At 40.1% G+C, this 16,926-nt stretch overlaps 2 protein-coding genes across 2 annotated transcripts; both read left to right on the top strand.

The window, feature by feature from the left end:
- The first annotated feature begins 541 nt into the window (after positions 1–541).
- Positions 542–7,842, top strand: LOC117773116 (extracellular calcium-sensing receptor-like). Its single transcript, XM_034604813.1, has 8 exons — positions 542–693; positions 1,726–1,762; positions 2,511–2,998; positions 5,035–5,305; positions 5,410–6,198; positions 6,368–6,598; positions 6,708–6,831; positions 6,929–7,842. The coding sequence occupies exons 1-8, from the start codon at positions 542–544 to the stop codon at positions 7,840–7,842; spliced, it is 3,006 nt and encodes a 1,001-aa protein (XP_034460704.1).
- A 1,753-nt stretch (positions 7,843–9,595) lies between these two features.
- On the top strand, positions 9,596–12,606 carry LOC117773226 (extracellular calcium-sensing receptor-like). Its single transcript, XM_034604943.1, has 6 exons — positions 9,596–9,714; positions 9,789–10,074; positions 10,164–10,997; positions 11,108–11,329; positions 11,439–11,562; positions 11,708–12,606. The coding sequence occupies exons 1-6, from the start codon at positions 9,596–9,598 to the stop codon at positions 12,604–12,606; spliced, it is 2,484 nt and encodes an 827-aa protein (XP_034460834.1).
- The last annotated feature ends 4,320 nt before the right edge of the window (positions 12,607–16,926 follow it).

Raw genomic sequence — 16,926 nt, 5'->3', positions numbered from 1 at the left:
GATAAGCAGCATGAATGTGCCGATGACAAATCTGCAGAAATGATGTGATGTAATCGTGTCAACATGGAGCAGAATCTTGTGGAATCCACGTAGAGCAAAGGAAGGCCTTACCCAGTCTAATTATATATTAGAAATACATGCAGTATTAATATTATATGCTATATGCCTAACACAACAGTTGAAACACATGATTTCTTTAAGATGTAATACTTATACTGTATCCACATGTTTGCAAACACATGCACGTGAATCAGTGCTAACTGTACGGCCTTCATTAAATTCCTGTCGGTAAACAGCAAAACGGACCATGATTTGGAAACCGGCCTCACGTGTATTCTCAACAGATTCATTCGTCACTCAGTTCCTACGCAAAAACAAGAATTTGCATGTACCTCTGAGAGTGGCCCAGTACGTTGCCTCCTACAACTGGTTAGAAGAGAGGAAGCTATAAAACACGTCCTTCCAGCGAACGTGACGGTGCCGAAGGCGAGGCTCTGAGATGACAACAGTCACGTTTGTCTTCTTTACACTGTTCACTGGGATGGTGTCGTCTGGCTCATGGCTCGGCCTGGACCAGTGTAATGAGCTCACTGGGTACGGGCATGATGACGAGACAAAGGGCTGCAGCTCAAACGCATCGTCTCAAAATGCTGTCACTCATTACACAACACAACTGACAGTGAAATGTGAGAGGTGAGTATCTTGTTGGTAAATGACTTCCGATGTTTTTCTCCATTTCCTCCATCTTGTGTCTTGCTCATTGACTTGCTTTATTTTCTTTTCTCTTCTTGTCAAGGACATAAAAAACCCTGGTGTGGTTTCCCACAGATTAATCAGCAATTAGCCTGTAATTTAATGATTCCTCTGTGAAGAACCAGCCTGAGTTATTGGGTCCTAAACATGCCTCAAAAGACAATTAGACCATCGCTAGAGGAGCTTTTATGAGTCAATTACAATTTAAAGTCATTTGATCTAATTAGAGACAATCAGGTTATTACGCTTTTTATGTTGCATTGTTGGATTCAGTGTTGTTTTGGCTCAATGATGGTGAGCACTTGAGAAAATAATGCAATTTGTGACAGTAATAACGTGTTATGACTGTCTGACGTTTTGCTGCACAATGTAATCATGAACTGGTATCTGTCTTATTTTGAATCCCTCTGTTTAGTTCTCCTGATGTGAGATCAGCCTCTGAGAGGATTCTCACACAGCACAGGATCCCACAGGAGTGCTGTTTATTTCCTGGTCTAACTGTGAACCTCATGTTCTCTAATGGTTATTTGAAACCTTTGAGAAGAGAGAAGGAAACGAATGTGAATGGAGAGACACGTAACAGGCTTGTCTGCAAACAGCAGCAGCTGTTGGTGTGTTTCCAGTCAGAAACCAGCTGTGTTTTACGTACAGTCGAGGTGAGCACCAGAGTTTTACAGTCATCATACTCATTATGTGAAATGAGATCAAAATGTCTCCTCGTTCCAATTTATTAAAAATGTATAAATGATCATATGTGTTTTGTATGTAAATTCCTTCATAGGTAAAGATTGATAGTCAGTGCACAGATTGGAGTTGTAGAAGTATCTCTCCTCCATCTGTCCTGAAATCTGCAGCACACTGCTTGCACATCACTATCCTCATTCTGGAGAGCCGCTGGAAAACAATGGCTTGCATCTGCGTCTGTAAATCATGTAGCTTCAAGTTCAGAAATCTGCAAGTCTTTTTGTGCAGAGAACTTGAACCAGGATTTATCTTCATCCTGGACCAGGTGAGCCTGAAGAGTCAAACAGGCCTGTTGTTAGGATCTGCTGTTTACGGGTTTTTAACATTATTATTTTATATTATTTTAAACTTAATACGTTGTAGGGCATTTACAGATTTTACTATATGGTTGTGTGAATATAAAATCATACAGTAAAACCAGATTTATTCAAACCATAAACTCATAAAAGCAGTTTTTTTCATATTTCATTTTCAGGGATGGATGTTGTCAAGATATATTAAAATATGCAGGAGTTGCACAGAAGCATTTTATTAAGTTACACACCTTCAACGCTAAAATAAACATATGGAAATGTCTACTTTGGTAAATGAATTCATCTGCAAATATTCTATAAATTAAATGTGGTTATGACACAGTTACGACAGGCACAGTGCATCCTGCAGTATCATCATGTTGCCTGTATGTGTTTGCATTAATCGGTGATTACAGTGTGCTGTAACAGTTTTTGTATCAACAGATGCTAAGTTAGAGAAAAGCATCCATACACTAAAACCTTTAGTTCTGACTAATCAAGTGCTGTTTGTAGGCCTCATCTGCCGCTGCAGGCATTTCAAACCTTTTCAGGCCTTCAAGAAGAAAGCGAGAAGAAAGCAAATGAATTCAAACAAGATATTTGCACAGATTTCAGTGTGCAGATGATTTTTTCTTGTTCAGTTAGATTTTTGTAAAGCTCCGGGCACCTCAGCCAAGCCTGATACTGTTTGACTGGTGTTTTTTCCCCTTATATCAACAGATGCTGCCAAAGTTCTGTGCAAAGCAATGTGAGAAAGGCCGAGTGGAGAGTGTGCAGCCTGTCCCCAGCAGATGGGTTGGACGTTTCTTCCTGGCGGCCGTGTTGCTTCTCGGGACGTACATAAGAAGAATGAAACTATCGCCCAGTGCTGTGAATGAGAGTAACTCCACAATGGCGATGCTCTTAAGCCTCACACTGCACTCCTTCCCCACTCAGCAGCCCTCTGAGTGGCCCGGCATCACTGTGGGGGTCTCTGTCGCCGTCTACCTCTCTTGTGCTTTGGGTAGAACTGTGCATGTGATACTCGCCTACAGGGCTGTCATGAAAGTGCTATGTCCGACACAGCAGCAGTTTGGAGCTCTGCCTCTCACTGTGCTGATCCTCTGGTTGACCTGTGTTCTTCGTCTGCTCAATAAGAATGTGAGACACTGGATGGAAGATGAACTTGTTGAGGGCAACGGAGGATCAACTCTGAGCTCCTGGGCTTTGTTAGTGCTGCTGGCTGCTTTGTACTGCATCTCTGTCTCAATTCTCAGTCTGCTGCAATTCATCCTGATGAAAGTTAATTTTTTGAGTTTACTCCTACATGTGCAACTAGTTACCTGTCTTCAAAATGCAAGGATACCAACAAAGTATGTACTGGTTGTTAAGATCCGCAGGTTCATTTAAAGTTCATTAAATTTTCATATTTTCAGGCATGTCTCTTTACTATTAACGACGTCGCAATTTGATTGAAAAATGTGGATTGAAAAAAATTCAAAAAATGTATATATCAGTGTAATTTCCCCTTATTTATGTTTTCTTGTAATATCAAACATTAACACAATCTAAGCTCCCAGCTTTAATAACCCAGTTTTGTTGGATCAAAGTATAGTATACATATATAATATATATTTAAAACACGTGTACATGGCTGTTTATGATATCATTAAACCTTTTTAACTTTAAATGTGTGTTCATGTGTGCCCCTCTCTTGTCATATTGTACTAATGTATAACGTTATGTGGCAAAAATCCACCATTTACAATGCAAAGGACAGGTTCCTGGTGCGTTTTTGTTAGACCTATCATGTAAGGTTGCAGGAAATTTGATGACACTTGCCACTTTTGTTTCTCAGAAATGTTTAATTTATACATATAGATAAATAAAGCTAAAGGAAAGAGGAAACAGACAAAACATTTTCTTTGCAGCAACTCAGTGAGTGTTTGATACTGAAGATGATCACTCAGAGAGAACATCATGACTTAACTTCAGTCAATTAAGTCTAAGGCTGCGGCAAACACAAATTCAAGAGAAGTAAAAACATATTTCTTGATAATCAATCAAAATTATAGAAGATTTTGAAAAAAAAAAAAAAGTCAAACCCTTTCACCCTGGGTTAATCTCTGATCATGTAGCGAAGTCACATTGACTGGTACGTCAACAACAAAAAATATTGCAATCTAATTAAAACCGTATACTACTATAAACTATTTGTGTGTATGTGTGTGTGTGTGTGTGTTTGACTTGACATATCATGTTCAAGATGCCAACAACAGGCACCTTGACCTTTGACCACCCAAATCTGATCAGTTAATCCTTGAGTCCAAGTGAACGTCTGTGCCAAATTTGCAGAAAAGGTGTTCCTTGAGATATCAATTTCACAAGAATCGGACCCTGGGTGCAAACTACGAGTCATCTCGGGGGGTCGGAGCCCACTTGATTGACACTTAAGATCCCCTGAAAAACTTTACACACTAACATTAAACACCATCACTAATCTGAAAGTTATTAAGAATCTGAGCAGTTCTGAGTTTATGAGGCAACGTGTTTGAACACATTGAAGAAAAGTCCAACATTTTGCCACTTTGTTCAACTGCCACAGACAATACGAGACAATTATTATTATTATTATTATTATTATTATTATTATTAGCGTTATATGTTTTTAGAGATCCACAGCTGGCAGACTTCTGTAATTGACCGGAACCCTTTAAACAGATACAGCACAACGAAACAACAACTGGTAAATCAGTTCTGTCTCCTACACGCCAGTCATTGGGCTGGGTTTCTTAGAAGTGCAGTAATGCGTTAAGAATAATCTCATGGGAATTGGGAGTACGTTCACATTGGCTGTTGCTTCTTCTCTCATGGTACAAAGAAACACTATAAAGGTCAGTTCCCAGGTCAGAGTTGCTTTCGGTGAAGAACAGGGAGACTCGTGATGGGTTGGATCACTTGTATCCTCTTCACTCTGCTGGCAGGGATAAAGTCAGAAAAACAAACATGCAAAGTGATCGGGCAAACAGGGTTCAAGGAGTTTTCTAAAGATGGTGATCTCATTATCGGAGGAGTTTTCTCTTTGTCTAGTACACGCAAATTGATTAACAATGGCTACCACGCATTGCCGTATACATACTGCAACAAGTAAGTGAATGTGCGGTAAAACCTGTGTATGTTATGTAATCAGGACGTAACATGTTTTATGTGTGAATGTGATCAACTCTAATGTCATTTACTAATAACAAGCAAACACTGTGTGTAGGCTGAATGACAGGGAACTGAAGTTTGCCAGGATAGTGATGTTTACAGTGGAGGAGATCAACAGAGATACTAAACTCCTTCCTGGATTGAGTCTGGGCTACAGGCTGTACAACGGCTGTGGGAGTGAGAATCTGATTCGAGCAGCAGTGGAAGCCGTAAACGGAGAGGACTCAAAGGGCTGCGCTGATCAGATACAGGCTCTCCTGGGCCATTCCTCCTCCGGAGTGAGTGAAGACATAAACATCATACTCAGCCCGCTATCCATTCCACAGGTGAGGAGACGTGATTGGGAAATAACTGGGATTTATTCATGTTTCCATCTTTGAAGAACATTTATTCTGCCTTGTTGTGGTTAACATGTTTTCTTTCTTTGAAGGTGAGCCATCTCTCCACTTGTGCTTGTTTGAGTGACAAAAGGCAGTTCCCCACATTCTTCAGAACTGTGCCCAGTGACCGCTTCCAAATCATCGGTCTGGTGCAGCTCATGAAATACTTTGACTGGCGCTGGGTGGGGATTATTTATTCTCAGGGCGTGTACTCAGAAGAAGGTACAACGGCATTTGCAAAGGAAGCCGAAAAAGAGGGCATATGTGTTGAATACCGGTTACCTCACTCAAAGACAAATAAAAAAAAGTTTTGTGCTATTGTGGAGGCTCTGAGGAAATCCTCGTCCAAGGTGGTCCTCTTGTTTTTGTCCTTATCCTTCACCAAATCGTTCTTGTCAGAAATAGAGAAGTATAACATCACTGGAAAGCAATGGGTTGGCAGTGAGGCTTGGATCACTCAAACAGACCTGGCTTCTGATGGGAGTAAGAACATTTTGCAGGGGGCGATGGGCTTCGCCCTCCCTCAGGCCTCCATCCCAGGTCTTGGTGAATTCTTACTCAGCTTTAAACCCTCTGACGAACCACAGAGTGCTATAGTTAAAGATTTCTGGGAGTCGTTCTTTGACTGCAGCTTCTCTCCGTCAAATACTTCTGCTACGTGTACTGGCACAGAAGATCTCAGCACAGTCTCCAGTGACTACACAGACGTGACACATTTTAGGACAGAGAATAATTTGTACAAAGCTGTGTACTTGGTGGCGTATGCTATTCACGCACTACTGCAATGTCACAATGGCTCAAATCCAACCACTGGAAAGTCCTGTGTGACTAAAGACCAAGTTCAGCCTAAATTAGTAAGTTCTGGTATATTTACTCAGGCATAAGATACTTAATATTAATGTTTTCCTTACCTTGATGTTAATGCAAAAACTTTTACTTTGAATATTAGCTACAAATCGTATTGGTTTCTCGCAAATATGCTGAAATGTCCTGATTGTCCTCTTACAGGTGTTGGAGCACATTAAGTACGTGAACTTCACAACACAGAGTGGGGCCAAGGTTTTCTTTGATGAAAACGGAGACTCAGTTGCCCAGTATGACTTAGTTAACTGGCAAATAAAAGACAACGGCTCTGTTGAGATCGTAAACATCGGTCAATTTGACACGTCTCTGCCAGAGGGGCAGAAATTCAAACTAAAAGACAACACCAGGATAGTTTGGGGAGGAAACAGTATCGAGGTGAAATGACCATCTGTCTAATTAATTCTCCCAGCTGAATTACAGTGTTTTCCTACAGTGCATTTAGGTGCATTTATGAATTTTCTCACGTTGTGTTTTCTCTAATCAGGTGCCGAGGTCTGTTTGCAGAGAGCCGTGTCCCCCAGGGACTCGAAAGGCGATAAACAAGCGTAAACCTGTGTGCTGCTTCGACTGCTTTGAGTGCCCCGAGGGGACAATTAGTAATGAGACAAGTGAGACAGAAAATTAATTCATTCATGTTTGCAGTAGAAACAAAAAAGGAAAGAAATGCATGATTTAAAATCTCTCTCTCTCTATCTCCACTGTTAGATTCTCCCGACTGTTTGATCTGTCCACCTGAATTTTGGCCGAATGAAAAGAAAGACCAGTGTCTCCCGAAGCCGACTGAGTACCTCTCCTACAACGAGATCATGGGGGCACTTTTAACTGGATTTGGTTGTGTGGGCATATTTTTATCTCTACTGACATCAATCATTTTTCTGACTCATAAAGAGACTCCCATTGTTAAAGCCAACAACTCCGAGCTGAGCTTCCTGCTGCTCTTCTCCCTGACGCTGTGCTTCCTGTGCTCCCTGACCTTCATCGGCCGGCCCTCCGAGTGGTCCTGCATGCTGCGGCACACTGCGTTCGGCATCACCTTCGTCCTCTGCATCTCTTGTGTCCTCGGGAAAACTATAGTGGTGTTAATGGCCTTCAGGGCGACACTTCCAGGCAGAAATATGATGAAATGGTTCGGTCCTGCCCAGCAGAGGCTCAGTGTTCTGAGTTTCACCCTGGTTCAGGTTGTAATTTGTGTACTTTGGCTCACAACCAACCCTCCATTCCCAAGGATGAACATGATATACTATAAAGAAAAGATCATCTTAGAGTGCGCTCTGGGGTCAGCTGTCGGGTTCTGGGCTGTGCTGGGTTACATCGGACTTCTTGCTCTCTTGTGTTTTATTCTTGCTTTTTTTGCCAGGAAGCTGCCAGACAGCTTTAATGAGGCCAAACTGATCACCTTCAGCATGTTGATATTCTGTGCAGTCTGGATCACATTCATCCCGGCATATGTCAGCTCTCCTGGGAAGTTCACTGTGGCTGTGGAGATATTTGCTATTCTGGCCTCCAGCTTTGCCTTGCTGACATGCATTTTTGTTCCAAAATGCTACATTATCATATTCAGGCCAGAACAAAACTCAAAGAGACATTTGATGGGGAAAATACCGCCAAGGACACTTTGAGCTGTAGTTTGAAAGGTGTCGAGTTAACTGCAAATAAACTAGTTTCACAGCCTGACAGATATTGTAGTAAATTATAAGTTGTGATGTGCTGAATAAAGTAAATGAACCGAATCAAGTCTTTCTGATTTTTATTCATCAACTCCACTGAGTGTAAGCAGTGTCTGAGATTTCATTAGATTGGTTTTGAATGTAGAATTTAAACACATTCAACAGAAATGTTTACACCTGTAATAGTTCATTCAATTTATTGCAGTGGAACAGACAAATAAAAAGTGTCAAGAAACAGGCTCCACTATAAGCAACTACAACTGCACTCAGTAGAGCACATAACTCCTCCAAGGCCCGACAGTCAAAGGTAACACTCTCATAAATATCAGTCCCTTAGACTTGCTAGATTTTTCTTATCAAGGTTCATTTATTATTCTCTGACAAATTAACGAAATGTTGAAAGATGCTCTGTAAAGAAAGTAAAAGAAAATTCCTGGATCCACCCTCTGATCCGGATCCGCACTAAAAATGTTTGGGTTCTCCATCGAACAACCTTTATAGTAACCGTCCTGGAGACAAAAAACCCCACAGAATTACAAACTCAATACTGTTCCTGTATATATGTGATTAGTCATTACATAAGCACCCCTTTATTATACCATGGACTTGCTAACATTGTTAAAAAATCTTTCAGAATTAATTTTTTTTTGTTTTATTCAAGAAAACAGGGTGAGGTGATTGATAAGTGGAATCACAGAGTTCTGGCCATTTACAGCTGTTTTATTACTAACACATTTATTAATGTTTATAAAATCATGTATCAGTAACTACAGCGTAAACACAACCGAAATAAAATGTCATCATTTTTATTAATAACTATATTAAAAATAAGTTTTACATGTAAAAGATAATTACATTTTAAAAAGTGACATATTCTTCAGGCAGTGTATGTGTGTGTACAAATCAGATTGAACCAATTCAATCCATAACCTCCCACGTATCCTCATCACAGAGACGTATAACCCTTTCAGCTTTTGGAGGAACTGACCAGTTTTCTCCAGTAAATTTTTTAAGTGTTTATGCCAAAGACAAATGATAAGCAGGTAAAACTGGGAACACACAATCACATATTTTTGTATTTTTTTGTTTTAGGTTATTATTGTACATCATGAAGAACGCACCTACTTGAATTTCCCTACTGCACAAAACTGTCATGGCCTTGCAGCTAAAATGAAAACAGCACTTTCTGCAGCATTGAATATGTCCTTAACTTAGGGATACACTCATTATGTTATTAGTCTTTGACTTTAGATTTTACACTTTGATTTTGTCATTTGCTGTTTTTGATTTTGAATGACATGAATTATGTATTAATTTGCTTAAATTTTTTTGTATTCGTATTTTTATTTGACCTATTATTAATATTACTTTTATTAATATTACTATTATTATTAATATTACACTGAACTGGGTTGGCCAAATTACACAGCTTGTGGACGATTGTGTAATTTGCATATTATAACACACACACACATCCTCTGTCCCGGCTGTATCAAACTTACCAATCTAAGGTCGCTGAGCCCTGTGGGAAATAAATCAACCTTTTATGAAGAGAGCACATCTACCTGCATCCAACACAGCTGTTATAAGAGCTGCACCCTCGTAAAAATAAAGTAGAGCAAACATGTGGAGAGCTTTTCTCTTGTCTTGGGTCGCTCTCTACCTGAGCCCAGTGTCTGGCTGTGAACTGTTTGCCAGGTTTGATATGCCAAGTTTGTTCAAGCAGGGAGATATAATGATCGGGGGGATTTTCCCGCTTTTCAACAAAGAGATCGGCAGCACCTATATGTTTGAAAAGGAGCCACTTGCAGTGAAGTGTGCTGGGTAAGTTGCGTCTGACATTTTTAAATCTGCAAAGCTGCAGCTCTCACATGTAAAATCTATTTCAATTGTTTTAGATTTGACCTGCGAGCTTTCCGATGGACCCAAGTGATGATATTTGCAATTGAAGAAATTAACAAAGAATCTGCTCTCCTGCCAAACATCACTCTTGGCTACAGGATCCTTAACTCGTGTGCATCTCCCACGAGCGCGTTACGTGCTGCACTAACACTGGCCAGCGGAGTTGAGGAGATGGAATCAACCTCCGCTTGTCCTCCGGCTGTATCTGCTGTCATAGCAGAGTCGGGATCGTCTCAGTCCTCAGCTGTGGCTGGAACTCTCGGACCATTTCAAGTGCCAATCGTAAGAAATGATATGTATTTGATTGATGCTTTCATAGTTTGTTTGTTGTATTTTGTTGTTTCAGACTTATTGTGGTGATATTTTCATAGGTGAGTTACTTCTCGACATGTGCCTGCCTCAGTGACAGAGCTAAATACCCTACGTTTTTCCGGACGATCCCCAGCGACTACTTCCAGGCCAAAGCTTTGGCAGCTCTGGTCAAGCGTTTTGGCTGGCAGTGGATTGGCACCATACAGTCAGACGATGCCTATGGCCGGAATGGGATCCTGGCTTTCACTGAGGAGGTTAGGAAGCTCGGGGTTTGTGTTGCATTTGTCGGGACAATTCTACGCACGTACACTTTGGATAAGATTCTGGATGTTGTAGAAATGATCAAGCAGTCAACAGTCAAAGTCATTCTGGCTTTCGTTCCTGTGATGGACTTGTATTTCTTAATGAAAGAGGTAGTGAAACAGAATATCACTGGAATTCAGTGGATCGCTAGTGAGGCCTGGATAACGGCAGCGCGACCCTCCACGCCTGAAATCTACAAAGCTTTCGGCGGAGCCCTGGGATTTGTGGTGCATAAGATGGCCATCCCGGATCTCAAACCATTTCTCACAGGCATCAACCCTTACGCAGACCCAAGTGCCGCCTTCGTGAGGAATTTCTGGGAGGTTATGGTGGGATGTCGACCCGTTTCACCCGGTGAACACACAGGATCCGAGGAAACAAATGAAAAATGCACAGGCAACGAGACATTATTATATTCCCAGCATGTGTTCTTTAAAGTCACACAGCTCAGAGTGTCCTATAATGTGTATAAAGCAGTCTATGCCATTGCACATGCCCTGCATGAGCTGGTGTTCTGCCAACCGTCCGGTAAACCAGGAGGAAAACCGGTGATGCCGTGTTTGAATGTGTCAGAAATTCAGCCCAAACAGGTGAGAAATAGAGCAAAACCCACAATGTCTGCAAATAAACTTGTATCTATGTGAAAGTTACCTTATCATTGGCCTTGAAATGTCTTCACAATTCATCATGATTTTCTCAGGTCACTGATCACCTGCAGAGGGTACATTTCAGAAATCAGTTCGGGGACGACGTGTTCTTCGATGAGAACGGAGACCCTCCGGCTTCTTATGACTTAATCAACTGGCAGCTGAGAGACGGGCACGTGCAACATGTGACAGTGGGTCATTTTGCATCTGCTGCCAAGGGTGATTATAAGCTCAGCGTCCAGGAGGAAGAGATAGTGTGGAGGATAGGGAAAAAGGTAATCATCAAAAAAAAATGTTTCATGCTTTAAGCTTGTAAATTCTAAGATATGTGTCGCATTTAATTATTGGATTATCATGTGAGTGTGTCTGCACTTTTTCCCTCAGGTTCCCACATCAGTGTGCTCTAATATCTGTCCAGTGGGAACGAGGAAAGCTCAAATTAAAGGAAAACCCTCCTGCTGCTTTGATTGTATCCCCTGTGCCGATGGAACTATAGCCAACTCAACAGGTACCCACAAGCAGACTAACAAACACCATCCAGTTATAGCATTTGATTAAAATATAATGTTTAATGTATCACTAAGCGACCATGTCATTCTCTGCAAACATTAAATCCAGATGCATGACTCTCACTCTCTTCTTCCCCTCAACAGGTGCAGCAGACTGCACACAGTGTCCACAGGACTTCTGGTCCAGCGAGGGGAAAGACATATGCATTCCCAGAACAGTTGAATTCCTGACATATCACGAGCCGTTGGGAATAGCTATCACAGTCGTCTCGCTGCTGGGAGCCTCCCTGTCTCTGGCCACCATGGTGGTTTTCATCCAGTACAGAGAAACCCCGGTGGTAAAGGCCAGCAACGCAGAGCTGAGCTGCTTCCTGCTGTTCTCTCTTTTCTTGTGTTTCCTCTGTCCCCTCACTTTCATCGGCCGGCCCATGGTCTGGACATGCATGCTCCGCCACACAGCCTTCGGCGTGACGTTCGCGCTCTGCATTTCCTGCGTCTTAGGAAAAACAATTGTTGTCGTCACAGCTTTCAAAGCCACGTTTCCTGGCAACAAAGTAGCGGGAAAGTTTGGTTCTGCGCAGCAAAGAATCATAGTTTGCTCCTGCACTTTAATTCAGATTTTGATTTGTATACTGTGGCTTAAGTTAAATCCCCCTTTCCCAGACATGGTTTTCAGATACAGCAATAAGAAGATTGTTTTGGAGTGTAACACAGGCTCTGAAGCTGCTTTCTACGCAGTGCTGGGATATATCGGGTTCCTGGCAATAATTTGTCTGGTCCTGGCATTTCTAGCCAGAAAGTTACCCGACAACTTCAATGAAGCCAAATTCATCACCTTCAGCATGTTGATATTCTGTGCGGTCTGGATCACCTTCATCCCAGCATACGTCAGCTCCCCTGGGAAGTTCACCGTAGCTGTGGAAACTTTTGCAATTTTGTCTTCAGCATTTGGTTTATTAATTTGTATCTTTGCACCGAAATGCTACATAATATTGATCAAACCAGAGAAAAACACCAAGAAACATGTCATGGCAAAAAACTGAACAAGAATATATGATATATAGAATATATGCTGCTGTTGCTTCCAACTCTTATATAATATACTGAAGAATTAAACATGGCTTTTCATCATTTCGTCTGAATTTGCATCTATAAAAGTAATAAATGTTCCGTTCATAATATGACATTGTGAAATAGACAATACAGTGTGTAAGTTATGTTTTGCAGGTGGAACCACTGGATGGGAATGTTTACTATGATCTTAATCAATTATTACAGAATTTATCATTTATTTGTGTTTTAACTGATTAATTACTATATAATTATTATTGAATCATTGTAATTTGAGCTGTTAAGTTTATTATTTATTATTTTATTATTTTATATTTATTATGTCATAACATAATAGTACATTATAATAGCACTTTGTAAATCAAATGTTTAACAGGTAAGTGTGTTGTTTGCAGACAAACAACCTATAGAATATTAGTTACAATATCTTTGACACACTTTGTAAAATGCATGCATATAAATTTTATATATGATTGACAATTAATAATTCACCAATGATTACTATTACATACAGTAGTACAGACAGGTAATTGTCATGTTTAAAGTACATTTAAAGATGATGATTTGTTTGAAAACTCACTTTAATTGACTCATTTCACACATACATTTTCATAATCAAACCAAAAATATTTTGTATCACTCGATTATTTAGGCACTTGCAAACAATAAAATAAAAAATTAAAATGGGAAAAAATTAAAACAAGTCTTTGAGTATTTTTTTTTAACTTCAAATGAAACATACAATAAAGCTACAACTTTTTTTAATCAAAGTCTAAATGATGATGTGACACTAAAGCTCATCTTCCTTTTTTCACCTCCTGTATATGAAAAGTGTCCAGTGATGCAATTCAATTCCACTTTATTTGTATAGCGCCAAATCATGACATACATTATCTCAAGGCACTTTACATAGAAGGTAGAGAATGATAGAGAAACCCAACAGTTCTCAGCACAGGGCAAACAATCAAAGCAGCAGTGAGGCTCTGTCGGACGTCTGGCCTGTCTTCTACCAGCAGGGCACGGAGCGCTGCACGGAGATACAGGCTCCTGCACAGACACCAGATAAAGGATGTGTGATAGAGAAAGTGCTGCATGTGGAAGCCTTGTATGAACGTGTGTGAGTGGGTGGATGACAAAACTGTACAGTGAAGCTCTTTGAGTGGTTAACAAGACAAGAAAAGTGCTTTATATGAATACAGACCATTTACCAAATACAGACCATAAATATAAATCTGACCACACGTTTTGGCCTCTCACCACCAAACTTTTGTCTCATGATCAGATACCAAGCCTGACCAGCTCCATGTGTCAATATTTCCTCAGTGTCATAGCGCCACCTACTGATTCGCCATGAAACAGGAAGTACTTTGTAAATCCACTCTGCATTATCCAACCGGCCCCCAAATTCTGACCTATGATCACAAACCTGACCTGAACAGCTCCATATATTAATATTAATTCAGGGTCATGGCGCCACCTACTGATCAGTGTGAAAATTAAGTTGTTGTAACATTGTCCAATTGACACAAAATTGCTCACGCTACATCAGAGCCCCGATTTGAAAAGATCTATTAGTCTGTATGTAATAATAGTGATGGCACCACCTACTGGCAACAGAAAGTAAGCTTGGTTTTACAACTATCATTCGATTTACATAAAATGTTCACAGTGTGATCTGCAATTGATTGCGTGAACAGTAATGCGCAATTAGCAGGCAAGGATCGACGTCTCGTGACGGACGCAGGAAGTGAAGCGTTTATCCTTCCCGCAGTGCGCAAAACACATGCAACGCGGAGCCGTGTGCCAGGTCGCTGATCGCTCTCTCCACCAACAGCAACAGGTCCCAAGTTGCGTGTGCTTGGGCCCGTTCAGTGCTACAACGTAGCCCTAGTTATTATTATAGTTATTGTTGTTAATAACTAAAACTATATAACTAATAACTATAAATAAAAGACGACGGCTCTGTTGAGATCGTAAACATTGGTCAATTTGACACGTCTCTGCCAGAGGGGCAGAAATTCAAACTAAAAGACAACACCAGGATAGTTTGGGGAGGAAACAGTATCGAGGTGAAGTGACCATCTGTCTAATTAATTCTCCCAGCTGAATTACAGTGTTTTCCTACAGTGCATTTAGGTGCATTTATGAATTTTCTCACGTTGTGTTTTCTCTAATCAGGTGCCGAGGTCTGTTTGCAGAGAGCCGTGTCCCCCAGGGACTCGAAAGGCGATAAACAAGCGTAAACCTGTGTGCTGCTTCGACTGCTTTGAGTGCCCCGAGGGGACAATTAGTAATGAGACAAGTGAGACAGAAAATTAATTCATTCATGTTTGCAGTAGAAACAAAAAAGGAAAGAAATGCATGATTTAAAATCTCTCTCTCTCTATCTCCACTGTTAGATTCTCCCGACTGTTTGATCTGTCCACCTGAATTTTGGCCGAATGAAAAGAAAGACCAGTGTCTCCCGAAGCCGACTGAGTACCTCTCCTACAACGAGATCATGGGGGCACTTTTAACTGGATTTGGTTGTGTGGGCATATTTTTATCTCTAATGACATCAATAATTTTTCTGACTCATAAAGAGACTCCCATTGTTAAAGCCAACAACTCCGAGCTGAGCTTCCTGCTGCTCTTCTCCCTGACGCTGTGCTTCCTGTGCTCCCTGACCTCTGGCCTCCAGCTTTGGCTTGCTGACATGCATGTTTGTTCCAAAATGCTACATTATCATATTCAGGCCAGAACAAAACTCAAAGAGACATTTGTTGGGAAAAATACCGCCAAGGACACTTTGAGCTGTAGTTTGAAAGGTGTCGAGTTAACTGCAAATAAACTAGTTTCACAGCCTGACAGATATTGTAGTAAATTATAAGTTGTGATGTGTTGAATAAAGTAAATGAACCGAATCAAGTCTTCCTCATTTTTATTCATCAACTCCACTGAGTGTAAGCAGTGTCTGAGATTTCATTAGATTGGTTTTGAATGTAGAATTTAAACACATTCAACAGAAATATTTACGCCTATAATAGTTTATTCAATTTACTGCAGTGGAACAGACAAATAAAAAGTGTCAAGAAACAGGCTCCACTATAAGCAACTACAACTGCACTCAGTGGAGCACATAACTCCTCCAAGGCCCGACAGTCAAAGGTAACACTCTCATAAATATCAGTCCCTTAGACTTGCTAGATTTTTCTTATCAAGGTTAATTTATTATTCTCCGACAAATTAACGAAATGTTGAAAGATGCTCTGTAAAGCAAGTAAAAGAAAATTCCTGGATCCACCCTCTGATCCAGATCCACACTAAAAATGTTTGGGTTCTCCATCGAACAACTTTTATAGTAACCGTCCTGGAGACAAAAAAAAACACAGAATTACAAACTCAATACTGTTCCTGTATATATGTGATTAGTCATTACAGAAGCACCCCTTTATTATACCATGGACTTGCTAACATTGTTAAAAAATCTTTCAGAATTAAATTTGTGTTGTTTTATCCAAGAAAACAGGGTGAGGTGATTGATAAGTGGAATCACAGCGTTCTGGCCATTTACAGCTGTTTTATTACTAACACATTTATTAATGTTTATAAAATCATGTATCAGTAACTACAGCGTAAACACTACCGAAATAAAATGTCATCATTTTTATCAATAACTATATTAAAAATAAGTTTTACATGTAAAAGATAATTACATTTTAAAAAGTGACATATTCTTCAGGCAGTGTATGTGTGTGTACAAATCAGATTGAACCAATTCAATCCATAACCTCCCACGTATCCTCATCACAGAGACGTATAACCCTTTCAGCTTTTGCAGGAACTGACCAGTTTTCTCCAGTAAATTTTAAAAGTGTTTATGCCAAAGACAAATGATAAGCAGGTAAAACTGGGAACACACAATCACATATTTTTGTATTTTTTTGTTTTAGGTTATTATTGTACATCATGAAGAACGCACCTGCTTGCATTTCCTTACTGCACAAAACATTCATGGCCTTGCAGCTAAAATTAAAACAGCACTTGTTTTGCAGCATTGAATATGTCCTTAACTTAGGGATACACTCATTATGTTATTAGTCTTTGATTTTACATTTTTTTGTATTCGTATTTTTATTTGTCCTATTATTATTATTACTGTTACTATTATTATTATTATTATTATTATTATTATTATTATTATTATTATTATTATTATTATTATGACACTGAACTGGGTTGGCCAAATTACACAGCTTGTGGACGATTGTGTAATTTGCATATTATAACACACACACACATCCTCTGTCCCG

This window comes from Hippoglossus hippoglossus, chromosome 13 (genome assembly GCF_009819705.1).
Source record: "Hippoglossus hippoglossus isolate fHipHip1 chromosome 13, fHipHip1.pri, whole genome shotgun sequence".
Lineage (NCBI taxonomy): Eukaryota > Metazoa > Chordata > Actinopteri > Pleuronectiformes > Pleuronectidae > Hippoglossus > Hippoglossus hippoglossus.
The sequence above is the reverse complement of the archived record's forward strand: the minus strand, read 5'-3'. Positions and strand labels throughout refer to the sequence as shown.